General features: G+C 43.6%; 3 protein-coding genes across 3 annotated transcripts; 1 reads left to right on the top strand and 2 right to left on the bottom strand.

The window, feature by feature from the left end:
* Nucleotides 1-1793: 1793 nt before the first annotated feature.
* On the bottom strand, nucleotides 1794-3128 carry LOC310865878 (tubulin beta chain-like; the record flags this gene model as incomplete). The annotated part of the gene is made up of 1 exon (XM_083775086.1): nucleotides 1794-3128. The coding sequence occupies one exon, from the start codon at nucleotides 3126-3128 to the stop codon at nucleotides 1794-1796; it is 1335 nt and encodes a 444-aa protein (XP_083631212.1).
* A 3282-nt stretch (nucleotides 3129-6410) lies between these two features.
* On the bottom strand, nucleotides 6411-7750 carry LOC310865877 (tubulin beta chain-like; the record flags this gene model as incomplete). The annotated part of the gene is made up of 1 exon (XM_083775085.1): nucleotides 6411-7750. Exon 1 carries the CDS (start codon nucleotides 7743-7745, stop codon nucleotides 6411-6413), a length of 1335 nt encoding a protein of 444 aa, XP_083631211.1. The 5' UTR covers nucleotides 7746-7750.
* A 1243-nt stretch (nucleotides 7751-8993) lies between these two features.
* Nucleotides 8994-10328, top strand: LOC310865876 (tubulin beta chain-like; the record flags this gene model as incomplete). The annotated part of the gene is made up of 1 exon (XM_083775084.1): nucleotides 8994-10328. One exon carries the CDS (start codon nucleotides 8994-8996, stop codon nucleotides 10326-10328), a length of 1335 nt encoding a protein of 444 aa, XP_083631210.1.
* Between the last annotated feature and the right edge of the window lie 14501 nt (nucleotides 10329-24829).

The raw sequence follows: 24829 nt of genomic DNA, 5'->3' as shown, positions 1-24829 counted from the left end.
TGCAGTCCATATGAAGAGTCGCATACAACGTTAGCAATAAAACATACAACTATGAAGAGTCGCATACAACGATAGCAATAAAACATACATCTATGAAGAATAGCATACAACGATAGCAATAAAACAATACAATATCTATGAAGAACGGAATACAATGATAACAATATTCTAAAATATCTATCTATGAAGAATGGAATAAAATGACAGCACTAAAACCGTATCGGATCTATGAAGAATGGAATAAAATGACAGCAATAAAACAATACAGCATCTATGAAGAATGGAATTCAATGATAACAATAGAACAATACAGTATCTACGAATAATAGAATACAACGATTACAATAAAACTATCATTAGTCAGAAATGTAAACGGCACGTGGTACAGTCGGCTAAAAAGACAACGCAAAAATAGTCCTGGGGACTCGTTTCCATTGTGGTCCTATATGTATTCAATTCATCAACATGGCTACTACGCTGGTAACAATAAAATTATCCGCAAAGAATAAGACTACAATCCTAGCAGTAAAACAATACAGTATCTCAGAAGAATGGAATATGATGATTAATTACAGTAAAACAATACAGTATCCATGGAGAACAGAATACGACGATAACAATAAAACGATATCTAAGAATGTCAGTCAGTGTCGGTACAGTATTTTCCATCAAGAGCTTATTTCCAGCGGCTAAATAAAACTAAAGGTGTTTCGGCAGGTCTGGTTCTGTAGTCATCCCTGTACAGATTGCTCAAACCAAATATATACAATATTGATAAAAGGTTATGCCTCACAGCCTTCTATAATCAGACACCAATATTAGGCCTCCCTATTGCTGCTGTACTAATCCCTCGATGCCTCTCATCTTATTATCTTAGCTTTGTCGTCGTGGTTATAATAATAATAATAGTAATAGTATATAGTAATAATAATAGTAAATATTCGTTAACAATACTTGAAACATTGAAATGAAAATACATATAGTGCAAAATATTAGGTCCTACTCATGGTCACGCCTTTTATGGCCCATGAATCACGGACAGAAACACGTTATTGGGCCATAACGTTGGGCATAGCTTCTCCCCATCTTGGATCTAACTCTCCAACATCTAACTGGTCCAGATGCTCCAGGTAACGAAGACGTCTTTCACTCACCGTCCTCCTCGACCCACGCGCACCTTGCCTGGTTAGTCCAGGAACGGGCCTGGTTCCTTCAGGTTCGTTGGTTTTCGCGTAAAACGTTTCATTCTGAACAACTGATCGAGTCGATGTGTGTGTGTGTGTGTTGCCTGTTGTCTCTCGTGTGGTTTGAGGGTTGCTTTCAGGTTAGTGGAGCATCTGGTTAGATGTTGTGTCAGCCCTCCGTCTTCATTGTCCGTAAAGCCTGGGTAAGATGTTCCATGTTCCCAGATGATTTTGTAATTATTCATATTCCGTGTACTGTCTCACAGTCTGTCTGTAGCTGTCTTTCATCTTTCTGTTGTGGGTGATGTCGTCTACGTCCGAAGATGTCCGAAGATCTCATGTGTCGAATTTTCCTTCTTCATGATGATGAACACTACTTTTATTGTTATATTATCATGACTTTCATTAACATTGTTTTAATCATTAACATCGTTACTATTATGTGTTGCATACCTTATTGTGTAGCCTATTATGTATTTAATTTTATGGTGCACTAATTTATATAACAAGTGTGCAGGATTTTGGAACCATTGCATCAATTGCACCAATCAACCGGAACATTGCAAGACATTTGCTTCGCTTTGTTGTTCAAACTAAACGCAGGTATTTTCAGTCAAAGTCTTCTTCCTCTTCGCCACCCTCTCCCTCGTCCTCAGGTGAAGCGTCTTGGTATTGTTGGAACTCGGACACCAGGTCGTTCATGTTGCTCTCGGCCTCTGTGAACTCCATCTCGTCCATGCCCTCGCCCGTGTACCAGTGGAGGTAGGCCTTGCGGCGGAACATGGCCGTGAACTGGTCCGAGAGGCGTTTGAACACCTCCTGGATGGCCGTGCTGTTGCCGATGAAGGTGGAGGCCATCTTGAGGCCGCGGGGCGGGATGTCGCAGACGGCCGTCTTGGCGTTGTTTGGGATCCACTCCACGAAGTAGCTGCTGTTCTTGTTCTGCACTTTGGTGATTTCGGACTCGACCTCCTTCATGGACATGCGTCCTCGGAACATGGTGGCGACGGTCAGGTATTTTCCGTGGCGCGGATCACAGGCGGCCATCATGTTCTTGGCATCAAACATCTGCTGGATCAGCTGTGGCACGGTGAGCTGCACGTACTGCTGGCTGCCTCGGCTGGTGAGCGGAGCGAATCCAAGTAGGAAGAAATGCAGCCTGGGGAAAGGAATCATGTTTACAGCCAGCTTCCTCAGGTCGGCGTTGAGCTGCCCGGGGAAGCGCAGGCAGGTGGTCACTCCGCTCATGGTGGCAGAGACCAGGTGGTTGAGGTCTCCGTAGGTGGGCGTGGTGAGCTTGAGGGTGCGGAAGCAGATGTCGTACAGGGCCTCGTTGTCGATGCAGAAGGTCTCGTCTGTGTTCTCTACCAGCTGGTGGACGGACAGCGTGGCGTTGTAAGGCTCCACCACCACGTCCGACACCTTAGGAGAAGGCACAACGCTGAAAGTGTTCATGATCCTGTCCGGGTATTCCTCTCGGATCTTGCTGATCAGCAGAGTACCCATCCCTGACCCAGTTCCACCTCCCAGGGAGTGGGTCATCTGGAAACCCTGGAGGCAGTCACAGTTCTCTGCCTCCTTCCTCAAGACATCCAGGACAGAGTCCACCAGCTCTGCTCCCTCAGTGTAGTGGCCCTTAGCCCAGTTGTTACCAGCGCCGGTCTGGCCAAAGACAAAGTTATCTGGTCTGAAGATCTGACCAAAAGGACTAGACCTCACAGTGTCCATGGTCCCTGGTTCCAAGTCCAACAGGACGGCCCGAGGAACATACTTTCCACTTGTTGCATGGTTGTAGTAGACGTTGATTCTTTCCAGCTGTAGATCGCTGTCCCCGTTGTATGTCCCAGTGGGGTCGACCCCATGTTCGTCACTTATGACCTCCCAAAACTTAGCGCCAATTTGATTGCCACATTGGCCCGCCTGCATGCTCACGATTTCCCTCATTCTGTCTATAGGTATGTCTCTCTCAGTATTTTACTGTTATGTTTAGATACATAGAAACTTGACTATTCAAAACTAAGGTTAAAGAAATATAATGCATGCCATGTTGGCGCTGCAACACCTTATATTACTGACCACGTCTGACGTCACACACACAAAATAAACAATGTGTGATGTCAGTTGCTATCGCTCTTTGAGCGATTGGTTCTGGCTCACCTGAACCCACGGCTTAGGGACTACTCAGACCCGCCTGGGTTTGCAATAGCAGGTGAACATCATCTTCCTGCTTAACAGGGCCTTCACTGACCTTGACACCGACGGCAACACCGGATGAATCATGTAGTTCAACGTCTTCAGCTCCTTAAACACCATCCAGCCGCAACGGTTAGCTGAGAAGCTCACCTGCATCGCAGTAGGCCATATACATGAGGTATGCGTCGCAGTAGGCCATATACATGAGGTATGCGGTCAAGCCTAGCCTTGGCTCAGGGAGGAGGACGCCCCTGCCATGCAGTCGAAGGTGGATTAATGGATGGATGGATTAATTAATTCATTTCAATATTATTATTGTCTCCACCAGGCCGAAGGCATGGGGGGAGAGTATGTTTTGCACTCCGTCCGTCCGTCCGTGTGTCTGTGAGCAGCTAATCTCCGGCACCGTTAACCCGGTCGATGCCAAATTTTGCACACACACTCCCTGGATGCCAACGATGAACCTCTGCCCCAAAATTTCCAGAACGGCCTGTTATAGCACCACCAGGAGGCCGCTTTGTGCAAAACAAGTTTTTGCACAGTACACCTACAGATTTTGTCCAAACATCGCGCAAATTGGTACACAGTCTCTCTAGTTCACATCTGGCTTTTAGAGCGCCACCAGGAGGACGACTTTTGTAAAACACATTTTTGGATATTACTCCTCCGGACTTTGTCCAAAAATCCCGCAAATCGTTACACAGTATCTCCATAGTCATGTGCTCAAGACGGATGTGTCTGATATTTCATATTCCATCCTAATTGGCTAACATTGGCTTTCAAATTTTGCAGGATTGGCCTGTTTTGAACAAAAAGCCTCAAATCATGAACGCAGCGTGCAATTTGACATGAAATCTTTCACGCACTTTCCTACTAGGCTGAGGAATATAGCCCACCCATTTCACATTGGCCTGTTATAGCGCCACCAACAGGTGGATTGTGCATGCGTGCGATCAACACGGATCTGCACCATTTCCCATATTCCATCCTGATTGGCAAAGATTGGAACAAACAAACAAAAAACATGTTTATATTACTCCTAAACATTCCTATGCTCCTGGTGGAGACCTGTGCCCAGAAGGGCACTTTTTCTAGTTATATTATTCATTTGTTTATTCATTCACACATTTCAGGGGCCAAGCCTGAAGGGGCGATTGGCCCCTATATTGTTTTTCTACCGTTTTTTCTTCTTCCACGAAAATTCGGCAATATGTTAGAGGGTCATGGGAAACGGTCAAGAACTGAAGCTCACAGTCGTTGGTCAAAGGACCTCTGACCTTTAGATCTCCCAATTATTGCGAATGCACTGAGCGATTACTATAGAAGCCTGCCTAGCTTCGATCCACTATTCACACCTGGGATTATCGTATAGGTTAACTACTCCCCCTTGAAATGTAAACGGCATGTGGTACAGTCGGACATGAAGGCTAAAAAGATAACGCAAAAATAGTCCTGGGGACTCGTTTCCATTGTGGTCCTATATGTATTCAATTCATCAACATGGCTACTACGCTGGTAACAATAAAATTATCCGCTAAGAATAAGACTACAATCCTAGCAGTAAAAAATTACAGTATCTCAAAAGAACGGAATATGATGATTAATAACAGTAAAACAATACAGTATCCATGGAGAACAGAATATGACCATAACAATAAAACGATATCTAAGAATGTCAGTCAGTGTCGGTACAGTATTTTCCATCAAGAGCTTATTTCCAGCGGCTTTACGCGCCATACACAAAGACATGGACAATAAGGCTAAATAAAAATACATAAACAAACTAAATAAAACTAAAGGTGTTTCGGCAGGTCTGGTTCTGTAGTCATTCCTGTACAAATATATACAATATTGATAAAAGGTTATGCCTCACAGCCTTCTATGATCAGACACTAATATAAGCCCTCCCTATTGCTGCTGTACTAATCCCTCGATGGCTCTCATCTTATTATTATCGTAATTCTTCATCGCGGGGTTTCTTCTCATTATTATCTTGGCTTTATTATTGTCATGTTGTCCTCTTGTGCAAAATATAATAATAAATATAATAATACTAGTAATAATAATACTAGTAATAATAATAATAATAATAATAATAATAATAATAATAGTAATATATATAGTGATAAATAATAATAGTAAATAGTTGTTAACAATACTTGAAACATTGAAATGAAAATACATATAGTGCAAAATATATATTAGGTCCTACTCATGGTCACGCCTTTTATGGCCCATGAATCACGGACAGAAACACGTTATTGGGCCATAACGTTGGGCATAGCTTCTCCCCATCTTGGATCTAACTCTCCAACATCTAACTGGTCCAGATGCTCCAGGTAACGAAGACGTCTTTCACTCACCGTCCTCCTCCATTCGACCCACGCGCACCTTGCCTGGTTAGTCCAGGAACGAGCCTGGTTCCTTCAGGTTCGTTGGTTTTCGCGTAAAACGTTTAATTCTGAACAACTGATCGAGTCGAAGTGTGTGTGTGTGTGTGTGTGTGTTGCCTGTTGTCTCTCGTGTGGTTTGAGGGTTGCTTTCAGGTTAGTGGAGCATCTGGTTAGATGTTGTGTCAGCCCTCCGTCTTCATTGTCCGTAAAGCCTGGGTAAGATGTTCCCAGATGATTTTGTAATTATTCATATTCCGTGTACTGTCTCACAGTCTGTCTGTAGCTGTCTTTCATCTTTCTGTCGTGGGTGATGTCGTCTACGTCCGAAGATGTCCGAAGAACTCCGAAGATCTCATGTGTCGCCTTTTCCTTCTTCATGATGATGAACACTACTTTTATTGTTATATTATCATGACTTTCATTAACATTGTTTTAATCATTAACATCGTTACTATTATGTGTTGCATACCTTATTGTGTAGCCTATTATGTATTTAATTTTATGGTGCACTAATTTATAAAACCAAAGGTGCAGCAACAAGGGTGCAGGATTTTGGAACCATTGCATCAATTGCACCAATCAACCGGAACATTGCAAGACATTTGCTTCGCTTTGTTGCTCAAACTAAACGCAGGGATTTTCAGTCAAATTCTTCTTCCTCTTCGCCACCCTCTCCCTCGTCCTCAGGGGAAGCGTCTTGGTATTGTTGGAACTCGGACACCAGGTCGTTCATGTTGCTCTCGGCCTCTGTGAACTCCATCTCGTCCATGCCCTCGCCCGTGTACCAGTGGAGGTAGGCCTTGCGGCGGAACATGGCCGTGAACTGGTCCGAGAGGCGTTTGAATATCTCCTGGATGGCCGTGCTGTTGCCGATGAAGGTGGAGGCCATCTTGAGGCCGCGGGGCGGGATGTCGCAGACGGCCGTCTTGGCGTTGTTTGGGATCCACTCCACGAAGTAGCTGCTGTTCTTGTTCTGCACTTTGGTAATTTCGGACTCGACCTCCTTCATGGACATGCGTCCTCGGAACATGGTGGCAACGGTCAGGTATTTTCCGTGGCGCGGATCACAGGCGGCCATCATGTTCTTGGCATCAAACATCTGCTGGATCAGCTGTGGCACGGTGAGCTGCACGTACTGCTGGCTGCCTCGACTGGTGAGCGGAGCGAATCCAAGTAGGAAGAAATGCAGCCTGGGGAAAGGAATCATGTTTACAGCCAGCTTCCTCAGGTCGGCGTTGAGCTGCCCGGGGAAGCGCAGACAGGTGGTCACTCCGCTCATGGTGGCAGAGACCAGGTGGTTGAGGTCTCCGTAGGTGGGCGTGGTGAGCTTGAGGGTGCGGAAGCAGATGTCGTACAGGGCCTCGTTGTCGATGCAGAAGGTCTCGTCTGTGTTCTCGACCAGCTGGTGGACGGACAGCGTGGCGTTGTAAGGCTCCACCACCACGTCCGACACCTTAGGAGAAGGCACAACGCTGAAAGTGTTCATGATCCTGTCCGGGTATTCCTCTCGGATCTTGCTGATCAGCAGAGTACCCATCCCTGACCCGGTTCCACCTCCCAGGGAGTGGGTCATCTGGAAACCCTGGAGGCAGTCACAGTTCTCTGCCTCCTTCCTCAAGACATCCAGGACAGAGTCCACCAGCTCTGCTCCCTCAGTGTAGTGGCCCTTAGCCCAGTTGTTACCAGCGCCGGTCTGGCCAAAGACAAAGTTATCTGGTCTGAAGATCTGACCAAAAGGACTAGACCTCACGGTGTCCATGGTCCCTGGTTCCAAGTCCAACAGGACGGCCCGAGGAACATACTTTCCACTTGTCGCATGGCTGTAGTAGACATTGATTCTTTCCAGCTGTAGATCGCTGTCCCCGTTGTATGTCCCAGTGGGGTCGACCCCATGTTCGTCACTTATGACCTCCCAAAACTTAGCGCCAATTTGATTGCCGCATTGGCCAGCTTGCATACTCACGATTTCCCTCATTCTGTCTATAGGTATGTCTCTCTCAGTCTATAACTGTTATGTTTAGATACCTAGATGACTTGACTATTCAAAACTAAGGTTAAAGAAATATAATGCCATGTTGGCGCTGCAACACCTTATATTACTGACCACGTTTCTGAGTCTGACGTCACACACACAAAATAAACATTAATGTGTGACGTCAGTTGCTATCGTTCTTTCAGCGATTGGTTCTGGCTCACCTGAACCCACGGCTTAGGGACTACTCAGACCCACCTGGGTTTGCAATCGCAGGTGAACATCATCTTCCTGCTTAACAGGACCTTCACTGACCTTGACACCGACGGCAACACCGGATGAATCATGTAGTTCAACGTCTTCAGCTCCTTAAACACCATCCAGCCGCAACGGTTAGCTGAGAAGCTCACTGCGATGCAGGTGCACCTGCAATCCTGCATCGCAGTAGGCCATATACACGAGGTATGCAGTCAAGCCTAGCCTTGGCTCAGGGAGGAGGACGCCCCTGCCATGCAGTTGAAGGTGGATGGATGGATGGATTCATTCATTTCAATATTATTTATTATATTATTCATTTGTTTATTCATTCACACATTTCAGGGGCCAAGCCTGAAGGGGCGATTGGCCCCTATATTGTTTTTCTACCGTTTTTCTTCTTCCACGAAAATTCGGCAATATGTTAGGAGGGTCATGGGAAACGGTCAAGAACTGAAGCTCACCTTTAGATCTCCCAATTATTGCGAATTCACTGAGCGATTACTATAGAAGCCTGCCTAGCTTCGATCCACTATTCACACCTGGGATTATCGTATAGGTTAACGACTCCCCCTTGAAATCGCTTTTCCATTCATTTGTGCAGAAGACGCTGGACCTGCTAATGCATGCTAATACATGCTAATGCTGCGGGAGTACAGCGTTGACAGACAACGCCTTCAGCCAATCAGCGTAACGAATAAACTGACGTCATCTCCAGTCTCTTTTTTCTCTCAAGTTTGGTCAGCTGTGTTTCTATGGCTTATTGTGCATATTGCGTATAGCTTTTTTCTTTATATATATATATATATATATATATATATATATATATATATATATATATATCTTGTGTTTATTTTGTTTGTGACGTCAGACCAGGTACGGTATGTAAGTGGTTGTAGTGTGAGAATTCCTCCATAATTATTATTGTGTACTGTTTATTTTAGACTTCAACATAGTTAAATACAATATAGATAGAGGTTTTGGACTTCAAGGAAAATGAGGGAAATTGTGAGTATGCAGGCGGGCCAATGTGGCAATCAAATCGGAGCCAAGTTTTGGGAGGTCATAAGTGACGAACATGGGGTCGACCCCACCGGAACATACAACGGGGACAGCGATCTACAGCTGGAAAGAATCAACGTCTACTACAACCATGCGACAAGTGGAAAGTATGTTCCTCGGGCCGTCCTGTTGGACTTGGAACCAGGGACCATGGACACCGTGAGGTCTAGTCCTTTTGGTCAGATCTTCAGACCAGATAACTTTGTCTTTGGCCAGACCGGCGCTGGTAACAACTGGGCTAAGGGCCACTACACTGAGGGAGCAGAGCTGGTGGACTCTGTCCTGGATGTCTTGAGGAAGGAGGCAGAGAACTGTGACTGCCTCCAGGGTTTCCAGATGACCCACTCCCTGGGAGGTGGAACCGGGTCAGGGATGGGTACTCTGCTGATCAGCAAGATCCGAGAGGAATACCCGGACCGGATCATGAACACTTTCAGCATTGTGCCTTCTCCTAAGGTGTCGGACGTGGTGGTGGAGCCTTACAACGCCACGCTGTCCGTCCACCAGCTGGTGGAGAACACAGACGAGACGTACTGCATCGACAACGAGGCCCTGTACGACATCTGCTTCCGCACCCTGAAGCTCACCACGCCCACCTACGGAGACCTCAACCACCTGGTCTCTGCCACCATGAGCGGAGTGACCACCTGCCTGCGCTTCCCCGGGCAACTCAACGCCGATCTAAGGAAGTTGGCTGTAAACATGATTCCTTTCCCCAGGCTGCATTTCTTCCTACTTGGATTCGCTCCGCTCACCAGCCGAGGCAGCCAGCAGTACGTGCAGCTCACCGTGCCACAGCTGATCCAGCAGATGTTTGATGCCAAGAACATGATGGCCGCCTGTGATCCACGCCACGGAAAATACCTGACCGTCGCCACCATGTTCCGAGGACGCATGTCCATGAAGGAGGTCGAGTCAGAAATTACCAAAGTGCAGAACAAGAACAGCAGCTACTTCGTGGAGTGGATCCCCAGCAACGTGAAGACGGCCGTCTGCGACATCCCGCCCCGCGGCCTCAAGATGGCTGCCACCTTCATCGGCAACAGCACGGCCATACAGGAGGTGTTCAAACGCCTCTCGGACCAGTTCACGGCCATGTTCCGCCGCAAGGCCTACCTCCACTGGTACACGGGCGAGGGCATGGACGAGATGGAGTTCACAGAGGCCGAGAGCAACATGAACGACCTGGTGTCCGAGTTCCAACAATACCAAGACGCTTCCCCTGAGGAGGACGGAGAAGGTGGGGAAGAGGAAGAGGAATTTGACTGAAAACCCTGCGTTTCATTTGAGCAAAAAAGCAATTCAGCAAAGAAAATGTCTTGCAATGTTCCGGTTGATTGGTGCAATTGATGCAATGGTTCGAAAACCCTGCACCATGTTACTACACCTTGCTTTATGAATTCATTGACCATAATATAAAACAATCTAATATCATAAATTACATTATAAATTGTAATTATATGGGTCGTACGATCGTTATTGATTCCGTGGGTGGTATTCAATTGAAATAGAATAATGATGAGGACAATATTAACAATAATAAATAAAATGATAATATAATAATAATACTATAATAATAATATCAGCACGAAGAAAGTAATAAAGGAGTGATCTCCAGAGTGACGCAAACAGAGAGACGACTACAGGCTTACACAGAACGTGACATCTTTTTTAGAAGATCAGCATGGGGAACATGTCTCGTTGAAGATGGCCACTTGCCGATGTGGCCAAAGTAAGACCCGATGAACCCCCCGTGGAACATCTTACCACCGGCTTTACAGACACTGACTGAACAACACTTGAAGATGAAGACAAAGGCCACTTCATGGGAGCAAGAACAGGTCAACTCCAGAGAGGAGGTGTTGCACCGGTGCCGTGTCATTAGTCAGAAGGTTCATTGTTCCGAAATTACTATCCCTATCTCTAACCTAAACATAACCGCAAGCACGGGAGCAGTGCCTGTTCGCCAACCTTAATGCATGTTCGGACTAACGGGACTTCGGATCTATGGGCAGTTCCCGTTGCACCGGCAGCCGCAGGATGAGGAGATGATTAAGGTCAGAGAGAAGACGGAGGGCCGACACAACATCTAACCGGATGCTCCACTAAACCTGAAACAGATAAGCTACCGACTCCGCAACTTTTCGACCAGAATACCTGAAGGCCTCAGACCACACAGGAGACTACAGAAACACAGACACAACACATCACCTCACGTCACGAGCCGCGGTGAAGAGCAAACCACCGCCACCGCTCAAGCCCTTCTCTCTGTTTTTACTCACCACCGCTCAACGTTGGTTCAGCGCGGTGGTCACCTCACCACCGAAAATCCAGACTATGAATAGGCCTTAAGACATGCTTATTTCTCCTCTCGTGTGTTTTGTTTGTCAGCTACAGTGGATCCTCCAACAACTACAACTTTATTGTAGGGTGTACTTTTTTCCCCTTGCCTATTTTTATTTATCTTGTATACTGTTAAACTAGCCTTGGAGACCGCAGGCGTTTTGTTTGGGGTATTATATGTTTAGGAATTTAGACATTATGGTCAGTAGATTTTAGATTTTTTACATTGTTTAGACCTAGAGGCATTTGGTTTAGATTTGATGAAATACTGTTAACTATGAAATCCCCGACAGCCGTTTCTTTTACTTCACTCAATGCCATGTCTTAAATGGGCAGCGTCTATCGGGGTATTCTGTTTCAGTATAAGGTGCATCTGTAGTTCACCTTCACTTATCACGGTTTCACCTTTATTCATTTTCATTAGGATATTTATTTTAGTTTTTATTATTACATTTTTCATGAGAGGACAACGTTACATATCAACAATAACAATAATACAACCACGATGAGTGATTCATTACTATAGCGGGGGGAGAGAGGGGTGGATTAGTGATTGTAATAAACTACAGTACTGTTTTTATTTAGTTTTATTTATTTATATTTTAGTTTATTTGTTCCTCTCTTTTCCTATCTTCCATGTCCTTGTTTGCGGCTGAAACGGCGACCAGAAAGGATCTCTTGGTGACAAAACTGTACATAACTGATTGATCCATTCTTTTTGCATTCAACGCATTGTTTTACTGTCATCAGTTTGTTCTGTTCTTAACGGACACTGTGTGCTGCTGTGGTTATTGTAGGCTACTGTACTCTGGTGTACTGTGGCAGCACTCCATCGACTTCGGTTTCTCTCTAATGGCACGCCGACACGTTTGTGCACAGTCCAGGACGCTGCTTTTTTGGAATATTCTGTTTCTGTTGTCTGATTATTGTTCTTTATTGTTGATCTTTGAAGTTGTCGGGTCGCTACTCTTAAGCTGTACCAATACAGTACTTTACTTTCCCCTGTATCTGTAGTATAACTGCTGTGCTGGCTCCGGTGACTGGATTTCCTCCGGTGGGATCAATGAAGGCGTCACTCTTGTCTGCTTTGAGTCGCAGGCTTTGAGACACCTTCCAGAGCTCGCCCATGTCCACTCGGCCACAAACAGTCCCTGTTATGTATTAAAGGTATGTATATTCAGTGATTTCACAAAAAAAACCTTAGGTTTCGTTTTTGGCTGTGGGACCCAGCCTTTTGTCCAATCAGGATAGAGAGTCAAAAATGAAACCTAAGGTTTTTTGACCCCCAGGGGTTAACTGGGGACAGGGAGGAACTCCTTATATGGCCAGCACACTCTATAGTAGGGAGGATTATCACAACAAAACAAAAAAAGAAGTGATATTTGAATTAAGTGAAATCACTGAATATACCTTTAATTAAACAGGGCTCGACCCGTTGGCAGTGTCAGAGTTGTATGACTTCAAGATATTTTATATGTGGTAGATACTTTTCAATTTTAGCTATCATATTCATAACATGTTTGTTTAAACTTTTTTTGTTGTAGCATCATTTCACCTGCCTCTTTTTCTTGATGAAGATTTAGGGAGATATACAGTATGCTCAAGAATTCTATGTATTTCATCCAAACAGCAAAGTCCTGTCTGATTGTATTACACAACGTCAAACTCACCAACATTGCAGCTGTACGGAAAGCTTGAATTATCTATCTCTTTCTATCCTCTAAAGTGTTTATTTCATGAAAATCCACAGTGGACATGTTATGAGCTACTTTCTGTCCTTGCAGGTGATTCTTCTTCTTTAAAATATATTTTTTTTATCCCACGATTTTGTAACCCATTTTTCACCCCTGTGTCAATCATCTAATGTGATCCTGGGCTCTACACACCCTCCACCAACCTGGGGAGAGCAACGGACTTAACTCATGCTTCCTTCATGCCTGAGTGTCCAAGTTGCTCCTTTACACCTGACGTGGGGGAGTTTCCCTGGTTGGACGTAGCGCGTGGAAGGAACACGTTATTCCAACCAGTTCCTTTCCCCTCCATCAGGTGCCCCGGCTGGCCAGGGGGAGGCAGTTTAGAGACCAGGATTACTGCATGTTTTTTGTGAGGGTACCTACCCTAGGGGACACGGGGAGAACATGTGAGGGTACCTACCCTAGGGGACACGGGGAGAACATGCAAACTCCACACAGGTGATTCTTCTTCTAAGTGTTGAAGTGCTCGTTAGATATCACTCAACTGTCCTGCGTACCACCTGTTTTGAATTTGCACATAAAGCAGGAGGCAGCAGGACTCTGCTTTACTGAAAACGAGTGCTTCCAAACTCTGATGCCAAGATGGCCGTGGTCTGCAAATGGTCAATAGGCCTACATATGCATTTATATTTGAATGCCTAATTCTAGTTTTTATTTGTTTCCTTCATGAAAGGCCAACAACAACAGCATTAATAATGCTACATATTAAGATTAAAAAAATGCCCCATAGCAGTAATAGCAACCTTCCCTTTTTTACCTCCTTTATGATGAAATTCTGTTCTTTGACAGTGTCTATTTGTACGTCTCTACGTATGTTTTGATGAATTGAACATGGTGGACCCTCTTGTAAACAAGTGTAATGCTTAATTGGGTCGTCCACTCACAGTTTAACAGTCTTTGTATTGAGTTTTTTGCTTGAAATGTACTGTAATTCTGCAAACTGTTAATCAATATTTCAATCAATAAATCAATCAAACATCAACAAAATAACAAAGATAATAAAAGCCCTGTGAGGGATTACTATAGCAGCAAGAAACAGTCCGATTTCCCAACAGTTACGGGTCAGAGTTCAGAACAATGGTACTTTTGACCAGTATACGGGACATCCATCAGGCTAATGGCATCATACTGTAGCACCTGGAGCAGCTTAGCGTCTGGATTATGTGCGCAACAACGAGGCATAACCCCGTTGGCCCATGTGTACGAATACTACTGTACTTACTGTACTGCCCTTTATGCCGGCTGGCATGTAGGCAGTGTTGTTTTCGTCGACTAAAACTAAGGCGAAAGATGTTCGTCGACTACCTTTTTTCACTGACAAAAACAAATGGAAACTAAATGAAAACTAAGCTACTGACAATTTCGTCGACAAATAAAAACTAGACTAAAATGTTAGGAAGGGACTAGAGATCCAGTACAAGTCATTTTACACTTGGTTGCATGCTGAAAATAGCTGATCTACAAGCTCACAACACGTTGCGTTGTGAGCTTGTAGATCGCCTATTTTCAGCAAGTGTAAAAACACTCATTACGACGGCATCAAGACCCGCCAAAATACATTTTAGTCGACTAAATCAACTGTAGACTTAGTCGACTAAAATCTTATGACATTTAGTCAACTAAAACTAGACTAACACTAAGACATTCCAGGTGACTAAAATGTGACTAAAACTAAATGAAGTTTCAGTCCAAAGACTATGACTAAACTAAAATAGAAATTTGCTGCCAAAAACAACACTGCATGTAGGGCAGCAACAAATAATAATATATAAACTTTATTTGTATAGCACCTTTCATGACATGAAATGCAGCTCAAAGTGCCTTACAGAACAATGAAGAAAAAATATATTATTATTATTATTATAAATTATTATATTATTATATTATTATAAACATTATAAAACAAGAGCAGTAATGCAATACAGTGAGGACATGAATAACAAAAAAATTAAAGATCAATTAAAAGCAAGGGTGTAGAAGTGGGTCTTGAGCTGTGCTTTAAAAATGTCTAACAGAGGCTGCCTGTCGAAGGGAGCTTGTTCCATGCCGATGGCCCGTAGAAGCAAAAAGCTGCTTCCCCGTATTTTTTAGTTGCCATTTTTTTAGGCAAAGCGAGCAGGCCAGCAGTGGAAGACCTTAGGGGGGCGGTTTGGGACATATTTAGGCAGGCAGTCATGTACAGTAGGTAGGAAGGTGTGAGACCATTGAGAGCTTTATAAACAAGTAAAATAGTTTTAAAATCAATCCTAAAAACAACCGGAAGCCAGTGCAGTGATGCAAAACCTGGAGTAATATGTTCTCTCATCTTAGTTCTATAGTTAAAACTCTGGCTGCTTCAACAAAGGATCTCCACTTCGGTCTGTCCTGGGCCAGCGTCTTTATTTTATTTTTTAAGTACATTTTATTCAAAGAGTTAGATCATGTGCAGTTTTCACAGAAAGAGAATACGACTCTTCGTTTTTTTTACATTTTCTCCCACAACTCCCTTCCCAGTCCTCCCCACCCACCCACCATCTTTCCCCACGAGGCCAGACATACAAACAACATACAAACACAGGTATAAAAAAAATCAATAATTTGAATACAAAGCAATACACACAACATACAGTATAGTACTTAGATAGCATCTGATACAGACTTAGACTTAGATAGCATCTGATACAGACTTATAGCATGTTATGTAGACGGCACTATAATTGCATTGTATATAGTCATAGCACGCCATAGTACATATGTATAGCATAGTAGTATATATATAGTTTATATGTATAGTCTCATAATATAGATGTTCCACTGTTACTTTCTTAGCTTACGCATGTTTTATGATAAATGTTTTTGTGATGTATTCCCATGCTTTTGTTCTTGATTATTGTAAATCGCTCTGGATTAAGAGCGTCTGCTAAATGCCTAAATTGTAAATTGTAAATTGTATATACAGGTATAAAACCAATAGGTAGATAAGATACTAAGACACAAAGACCATGGTTATAGTTAATAAACAACTTCAATGGGGGGTAAGATTAACAATAATACAAACAGGTAAATAAAAATAAAACTAAGTACTATTGTGGGCCAGCGTCTTTATAGATCCCCAGGTGTGATGCAGGGTCTTCAACTCTCCCTCCACTGTCCTGTATAGCATGTACTGTATACAGATAAAATACATGCTATATCGGTTTGAGCAATATGTACAGGAATAAGTACAGTACACAGATAGTGCCAGCCATTAGATTTATTTCATTATGAGGAATCAAGCCCGAAGGGGCGAAGAAGACCCCTTGTTGTTTTCGTACGGGTTCTGCCATTTTTCGGCAGTTCTCGGCGGTTCTATGTTCTGCCGTTTTCCACGAAATTCACCAATGTGGTGGTAGTTGGGTCGTGGGGATCGCTTTAAGAACTGAAGCTCACAGTCGTTCATTCGTCAAATGACCTCTGACCTTTAAGTTCTCCCAATGAGTCAATTATATGGTTATATGGTTTGCTCTTGACGACGTTTAAAAAGCGACGTCAAGGAATTCCGTAGCCTGGCTTAACCTGGCTTGAACCACACTTCATGCGTGCTGAGTCTGGCCCCTGCTAATGCATGATTGGCTAGTGGGAGTAGTTCAGCATTGAGTGGAATAATATGAGAGTGACGACACTAGCGTTGACTCCCATTGTAACAGTGGAATGCGGAAGTGCTCATTCTATCTCAATGGGATAGTTCCAATGTTTGGAACTATAGACCATATAGGCAGATCAAAGTGTGTCAACACTGTCTTACTATTCCACTCGGTGACAACCAACCCCTTCAGCCAATCAGTGTAAAATAAAGAAACTGATCTATGATCATATTCTATATATTTTTTTAGTTTTTATTCTTTTCAGGGAGACCTTTTCACAGCAGGTTACACTTTTATAGACACTTAGTCATTTTGAACAAAAGACAATTTATTGGAGTGTTTATTTGTTTTTCACTTCACCCGTGTGAAGTGAAATTATTTTAAACACTCCAATAAATGGTCTTTTGCTCTTATCGTACATAATACGTCATCTCTTTCCGGCCAATCTCAATTTGCGTCCTCACTTTTTATGGTAGGCCTATACTTTGCTCAGCCAATCGAATCATCGCTATGGGGTGCTCAGCCAATCAAATCATCACGGGGTACACACAAACACACAAAGCTGGGCATATAATAGCCTAGGAGGCCTCAAAAATAACAGCAATGCCGTGCATGCATGTGGCAAATGCTTTTGTGTTGTTCACATGTATATTGTATAATATATAATATAGTAGTATGTATAGCTGACATATAGATACTCCACTGTTACGTTCTTAGTTTATACATGATTCTGATTCATGATAACTACTTTTTATATAATTATGTGATGTATGCCATGCTTTTTGTTTTTGCTTAATGTAAGTCGCTCTGGATCAAGAGTGTCTGATAAATGCCTAAATTGTAAATGGTACACATCTGAGGTGTCATCAGCACTGATTAGCTACACCTGGCCAACAGGGCACAGTGGATGGACACTGCTGCATTAGCCCTTGTATGACATAGCCGAATACAAGAAGACTCACCCCGTTTCTGTTTTCCTCCCAGAATTTCCCCCAGTGAGGGGTGGGAGAGGCTGGACAGCAGACGGCTGGATTTTGAATTTCTCTAACTATAAACTTTTATGACAGCAGTACAAATATAATTTATGAAAAGCTACTACAGTGAAGTCCTACAGTGTTGTAGGATATGTGGGGATTATCTGATGAGGTACCATTTGAGGGGGCAAAACCTTACATATACTAAATAATACTAAATTGTTTATAGGGTCAATATAAGTAATATAATATAGCCTTTCCACAGGAGTATCTTTTTATATTTTTCCAAAAAGAATACAAACAGCCAATAGCATATTACAAAGTTATCCCCCTCACTGGGGAAAATTCCGGGAGGAAAAACGGGCAAGCACCGGGGTGAGTCTTCTTGTTACCCTATAGCCTACAGGTGTATGCAAACAAACTTATGTAAATTAGATATTTATGTAGACAAATACTCTTTCATCATTATATAGATATGGCCACTGTTAGGTTCTTGGCTTACACTGTATGATTCATTATGTATTTCATCATCATATTATTACCATGTTTTGTTCCTGCTTATTCCGGGATTCGAACCCTGCTTATTCTGGGATTCGAACCCTGCTTATTCTGGGATTCGGTCTCCCTCGTGAAAGTCCAACATCCTCCTAGATCAAAGGCAGTGGCGTGCACAGACATTTAGAGGGGCAGGTGCTCAAGTGAAAAAAAAAGGGCACCTCGTGCAGCGCATTTTGGGACGGGGACCCATTTTGGTGCTTTATAGCTATTGAAAAATAGCAGATCTACAAGCTCATAGCGCGCCACCGAGTGGCGCGCTACGAGCTTGTAGGTCTGCTATTTATTTATTTTAAATCGAAGAACCACTGACATAGAAACATAGCTTTAGATTGTGGGGGCCTAAATAATATAGTAGAAGCGTTTTTTTTTATCAAGATTTGATCAATGTCACCGCATGGTCCACACACTACAAATTAAGAAAATAAATTAAACTTTTTTTTTTTAAGAGCAAAATTGCCAAAAGGGCTCTAGCACCCCCTAGTGTCTATCTGTGCACGCCACTGATCAAAGAGATATCATATCCCTATCGGACCAGGGGAGATATTGAGTCCATCATGCAGGCAGAGGCTCTGAGACACTCTGCTGCACTTACTGTATAAATCGCTGCAGATCAATTAGGAGTGTCTGCTAAATGCCTAACATGTGTGGAATCATGCAGTCAGTGCCCCGTTGACCAGAAGCCAATGAATTTGATGAATTGAACAATGTGGAGTGGACCCTGTTGCAAACAAGTGTAATGCTTAATTGTGTCGTCCACTCACAGTTAACAGTCTTTGTATTGAGTTTGTGCTTGAAATGTACTGTAATTCTGCAAACTGTTAATACATATTTCAATCAATCAATCAATCAATCAATCAATCAATCAATCAATCAATCAATCAATCAATCAATCAATCAATCAAATGGTTGGTCATCTCAGCTCATCCACCACACGCTGTCCGCCGGCGCCACCTTGTGGTTGACATGTAACATTGAGTCCATTTGGGGGTTTGTTACCTCCTCCTCCTCCATACATCGGGTCGGTTCCAGGCTCTGCTCTGCGGACAGAAAGAGCAGCAGAGACTGAGAGGAGACGAGAGGGGGAGCAGAGAGCCGACTGACTGAGTCGTCCCCGGCCGCGTTTCTTTCCGAGCCTAGCCTGGAGTGGAGAGAGAGAGGAGAGGAGAGGAAAGGACGGAGGTGGAGAGAAACACATTGTAACACCATCCATGGAGGAACCGTGACTCTGCCGTTAACCGTTACAGGATAGGGACCCAGAAGAAGGCTTCACTTCCCCGCAACGCGGCGACCCGCCGGTGAGACATTAAAAAAAACACATCATATCGTATTTCATTCTGTCTGCTTTTCATTTGATTGAGCTAGAGAGAGAGAGAGAGAGACACGCACGCACACACTGCACATACGTACGTACATAAATAATAAGTTGTGTGTGTGTGTGTGTCTGTCTCTCTCTCTCTCCGCCGTTTCAGTGTAGAACAGATACATTGTGTTTGACTTTAGTGACTTTAGTTACGGTTTGTTTTATTTAGCCTTGTTGTTTTTTACCCTCCGACCTCCGTCTCACAGTCTTTTGTTTCGGCTGCTCTCTCTCTCTCTCTCTCTGTGGCGCCTCGCCGTTCCCATGGTGAAGCTACACCAGCAAGTCATTCCGTGTGTGTTTCTGTGTGTGTGTGTGTGTGTGTGTGTGTGTGTGTGTGTGTGTGCGAGCGCGTGCGTGCGTGCGAGGCTGCGAGCGTGTGTGTCTTGCTTTACATACCAGCAGCAAGTGTGTGTGTGTGTGTGTGTGTGTGTGTGTGTGTGTCTGTGTGAGTGTGTGTGTGTGTGTGTGTGTGTGTGTGTGTGTCTGTGTGGATGTGTGTGTGTGTGTGTGTGTGTGTGTGTGTGTGTGTGTGTGTGTGTCTTGCTTATTCAGCAGTAGCAGCATGCTTTAAATAAATGGAAGGTAGCAGCTATAGTAACATTTAACTATTATAAGATGAGTGTTTTTGTTGGCAGATAGTATGTTTGTTTATTTATGCCATGGCATTGTGTTAGACTAGACACCTACAACGATTGGTCTGCTTTGGCTACTGTGACTGTCTTATAAATGTTGTCTAGTAGTAAAATATTATTTACCAAATCGTGGACAACAGTAATTACTTGCAGCATATAGGCCTATGCTATAATCCAGGTGGTATTATGTATATGGGTGCACTCACTGTTTGATCATTGCACAGTTACTTATTCGCACGACAAGCACACTTTGTTGTCTGTTAGAGATACACCAGTTGGTTTTCAATTATTTTCATATCAAGGTTATTTATTCTGCATTTAAGCCACGGACCAACCATGACATTTAGCCTCGCTCTGATCCAAGACTTAGCATATTTTGTCCCCAGGGCGGCTGTGGCTCAGGAGGTAGAGCAGGTCGTCAAATGATCCCTGGGTCGGGGGTTCGAATCCTCCACATGTGGAAGTGTCCTTGGGCAAGACACTGAAGCCTACATTACCTCCAATGAGTCAGTCGGTGTGAACTCGCCACCATTGGTGTGTGAATGTGGGAAGTGAGGACGCTGGCGTTGTGAAAATGCAATTCATTGTTGTCGTTGGACGAGATTTTGCACACAATTCCATGCTGTAGGTGTAGGGTGGGCTAGCTCTGGTCCATAGCCCTGATGCGTCTATATAGGGCAGAGAATCATAGAAGCATTAGGGCTATGGACCAGAGCTAGCCGTAGGCTATTCATTGATGTGGTACCATTAGGAGAGATAACAGGCAAACAGGCTCGATCAATTCTTCTACGTTGTCTAATTGTGTAAATTAAGACATAATGCAGATATTTAGCAATAATGTAACTCTTGAGAACGTATAAAATGAAACAAATTGCGGACCAGGTTTCATTTTATGCTTAAGGTGTAATATATAAGGGGTCCATTTGGTTACCAGCTCTCCATCCTTTAGCTGGGGACCACCCCCCCCCCCCCCCCTCAAGGACCACTGGTGGTCCCTGGACCACTGGTTGAGAACCACTTCTGAGTGGGCAGTCAGATTGAGAAGTCTGCCTGGGTACCTCCATGATGTGAAATGTACTTTTTCTTCCCAAAATGTGAAAAAGTAAAGAATAAAAGTATGATTTATTGGAAAATGGTGTGACATATTGTGTAGGTCAGGAGACTGATTTGGACATGTCATGCACGCTACATCATTATCAGACCAAAATGTACCTTATTGACTGGTTAAGTTGCAATTTGTAGCAATTGTTGAAATTGGCCTTGAATGTCAAACGTTAATAACGCCAGTTCAGTTTGTATTCATTCGTAGGCCCCAATTAAATATAGGGAGTCTCTGTAAATGTCACAAACAAGTAGCGGTGGACTAGGGGTTAGACTAGAGGAGCACTCTTGTTGCCGGTTCGATTCCCCGGGCGGGCAGGAAAAATCTGGTTCGGGAAGTGATTGGTCATCAACTCACCCAACACCGCTGAAGTGCCCTTGAGCAAGGCACTGAACCCCCAACTGCTCCAGTGGAGCTGCTTAGTGGCCAACAGTATAAGACTGTGGTTGTACTGGACTGTGTCTGTGTGTTTCTATGTGCAGGACGTTGTTGAAAATGAGCACTTGTGCTCAGCTACTACCCTCAGTACCCTCGGTAAATAAAGGAAAAAAATAAAGAAAAAGTAATAGAACAAAACACATAAGGGCAGATTCACACTGAGTCCGTTTGATTCAAAGGGCTGTATTTTGCGTGTCTTAAGTACCAGGTCTTATTCCCTAACTTGAGTAAACTAAAGACCTGGAGGCGTGATCAATGCCATTTGGCTATTCTGAGTGGCCAAAGAGCATTGATCACGCCTCCAGGTCTTTAGTTTAGTCAAGTTAGGGAATAAGACCTGGTACTTAAGACACGCAAAATACAGCCCAAACTGTTCCCGAATACGATTGCCTGGTCCCCACTGGCCATGATTCACATTGGCCGAGATTCTTTCGTATCAGAGTACACTTCATTCAACTGTATTCAATGCTTTCACGTTGCATCGATCCGTATCCGAGTACACTTCATTCAACTGTATTCAATGCTTTCACATTGCATCGATCCGTATCCGAGTACACTTCATTCAACTGTATTCAATGCTTTCACGTTGCATCGATCCGTATCCGAGTACACTTCATTCAACTGTATTCAATGCTTTCACATTGCATCGATCCGTATCAGAGTACACTTCATTCAACTGTATTCAATGCTTTCACGTTGCATCGATCCGTATCCGAGTACACTTCATTCAACTGTATTCAGTGCTTTCACATTGCATCGATCCGTATCCGAGTACACTTCATTCAACTGTATTCAGTGCTTTCACATTGCATCGATCCGTATCCGAGTACACTTCATTCAACTGTATTCAATGCTTTCACATTGCATCGATCCGTATCCGAGTACACTTCATTGTAGTCAATGCTTTCACATTGCATCGATCCGTATCCGAGTACACTTCATTCAACTGTATTCAATGCTTTCACATTGCATCGATCCGTATCCGAGTACACTTCATTCAACTGTATTCAATGCTTTCACATTGCATCGATCCGTATCCGAGTACACTTCATTACAACTGTATTCAATGCTTTCACATTGCATCGATCCGTATCCGAGTACACTTCATTACAACTGTATTCAATGCTTTCACATTGCATCGATCCGTATCCGAGTACACTTCATTCAACTGTAGTCAATGCTTTCACATTACAGCGATCCGTATCCGAGTACACTTCATTACAACTGTATTCAATGCTTTCACATTGCATCGATCCGTATCCGAGTACACTTCATTCAACTGTAGTCAATGCTTTCACATTGCATCGATCCGTATCCGAGTACACTTCATTCAACTGTAGTCAATGCTTTCACATTGCATCGATCCGTATCCAAGTACACTTCATTACAACTGTAGTCAATGCTTTCACATTACAGCGATCCGTATCCGAGTACACTTCATTACAACTGTAGTCAATGCTTTCACATTGCATCGATCCGTATCAGAGTACACTTCATTGTAGTCAGTGCTTTCACATTGCATCGATCCGTATCAGAGTACACTTCATTGTAGTCAGTGCTTTCACATTGCATCGATCCGTTTCTGGGAACACCTCAATCGGTCTCGAGACCACCTCCTCCATGTCGTCACGGGAACGGTTGGCTGCTCCGCTCCCGGGAACGCTACGCAGCATTCACACTACACGCCACAACACCTGCCAAGTAGTCTCACCCAGGCCGGGACCATAGTGTGAATCTGTCCTTAATTACCATACATGCCAGCACCTATAGAGCGGCGCAGTCCCTCCCCCTTTCAGAACAACAAACGGCCCAGGAAATGAAATGCAATGCATTCTGACCATAGGATTTTCTTTAAGTATTTATTTAAAGACGGTTACGCTACGGACAAAGCCAACTCGGATCGTGACAAATCATGACAATGAACACAATGTTTTGGGCCGATCAAATAATTTATAAGAAGAAAAACGAAACAAATAGTGTTGTCTCCTGCCTTTATTTTCTTCTTTCTAATGATTTGATCGGCCCCAAAATATTGTGTTCATTGTCATGATTTGTGACGATCCGAGTTGGCTTTGTCCGCGACGTAACCGTCTTTAAATAAATAAAGAAAAATAGAAAAAAATCCTATGGTCAGAATGCATTGCATTTCATTCCCTGGGCCGTTCGTTGTTCTGAAAGGGGGAGGGACTGCGCCGCTCTATATGGTCAAACAATCAACGTTCATATCATAGGCATTAGGCCTACCATTTTCCAAAGCATTACATTTATTTTATTACCAGTTCCACATTGCTGTGCCCAGACTTTCTCTCTCAGGTGTCACAACAGCAACGAACAGTTCAACACCCGTTGGGTTTTTTCCACCTTTTGGGCTGAATTAGCCCCTATATATATACTGTATAGCAACATTAACCCATTTTTTGGGGCATTTTATGCTTTAGCTATTGAAAAATAGCAGATCTACAAGCTCATAGCGTGCCACCGAGTGGCGCGCTACGAGCTTGTAGGTCTGCTATTTCTTTTTTAATCGAAGAACGACTGACATAGAAACATAGCTTTTTCCGAAAACTGTAATTTTCAAACAGACGTTTTTAGAATCTGATCTCAGGTCAAAATGGGTTAACCCATTCTGACCGGGCACCCATTTTGGTGTCGGCATCATGTTATGCTTTAGCTATTGAAAAATAGCAGATCTACAAGCTCATATCGCGCCACCGAGTGGCGCGATACGAGCTTGTAGGTCTGCTATTTTTGAAAAAAATCGAAGAACGACTGACATTTTTAGAATCTGATCTCAGGTCAGAATGGGTTCATCAGACCAGTGTGTGTCCGGTGGAAACCTCGTATGAATCTGATCTCAGGTCAGAATGGGTTAAAGTAGCCACACTGTATCACGTCAGTCAGTGGGGAGGAGAATACTACTAATAGCGTAGTTTCTTCAGTGCAGCTCAGCCCAAAACAATCTCATTTCCTATCCACTGCTTTTATGCAGCCTGAGCCAGGCTAAGGA

The sequence above is a fragment of the Protomyctophum parallelum genome (assembly GCF_964188405.1).
Source record: "Protomyctophum parallelum genome assembly, chromosome: 10".
NCBI lineage: Eukaryota > Metazoa > Chordata > Actinopteri > Myctophiformes > Myctophidae > Protomyctophum > Protomyctophum parallelum.
Note: the sequence above shows the minus strand (reverse complement) of the source record. Positions and strands in the feature narration are given on the sequence as shown.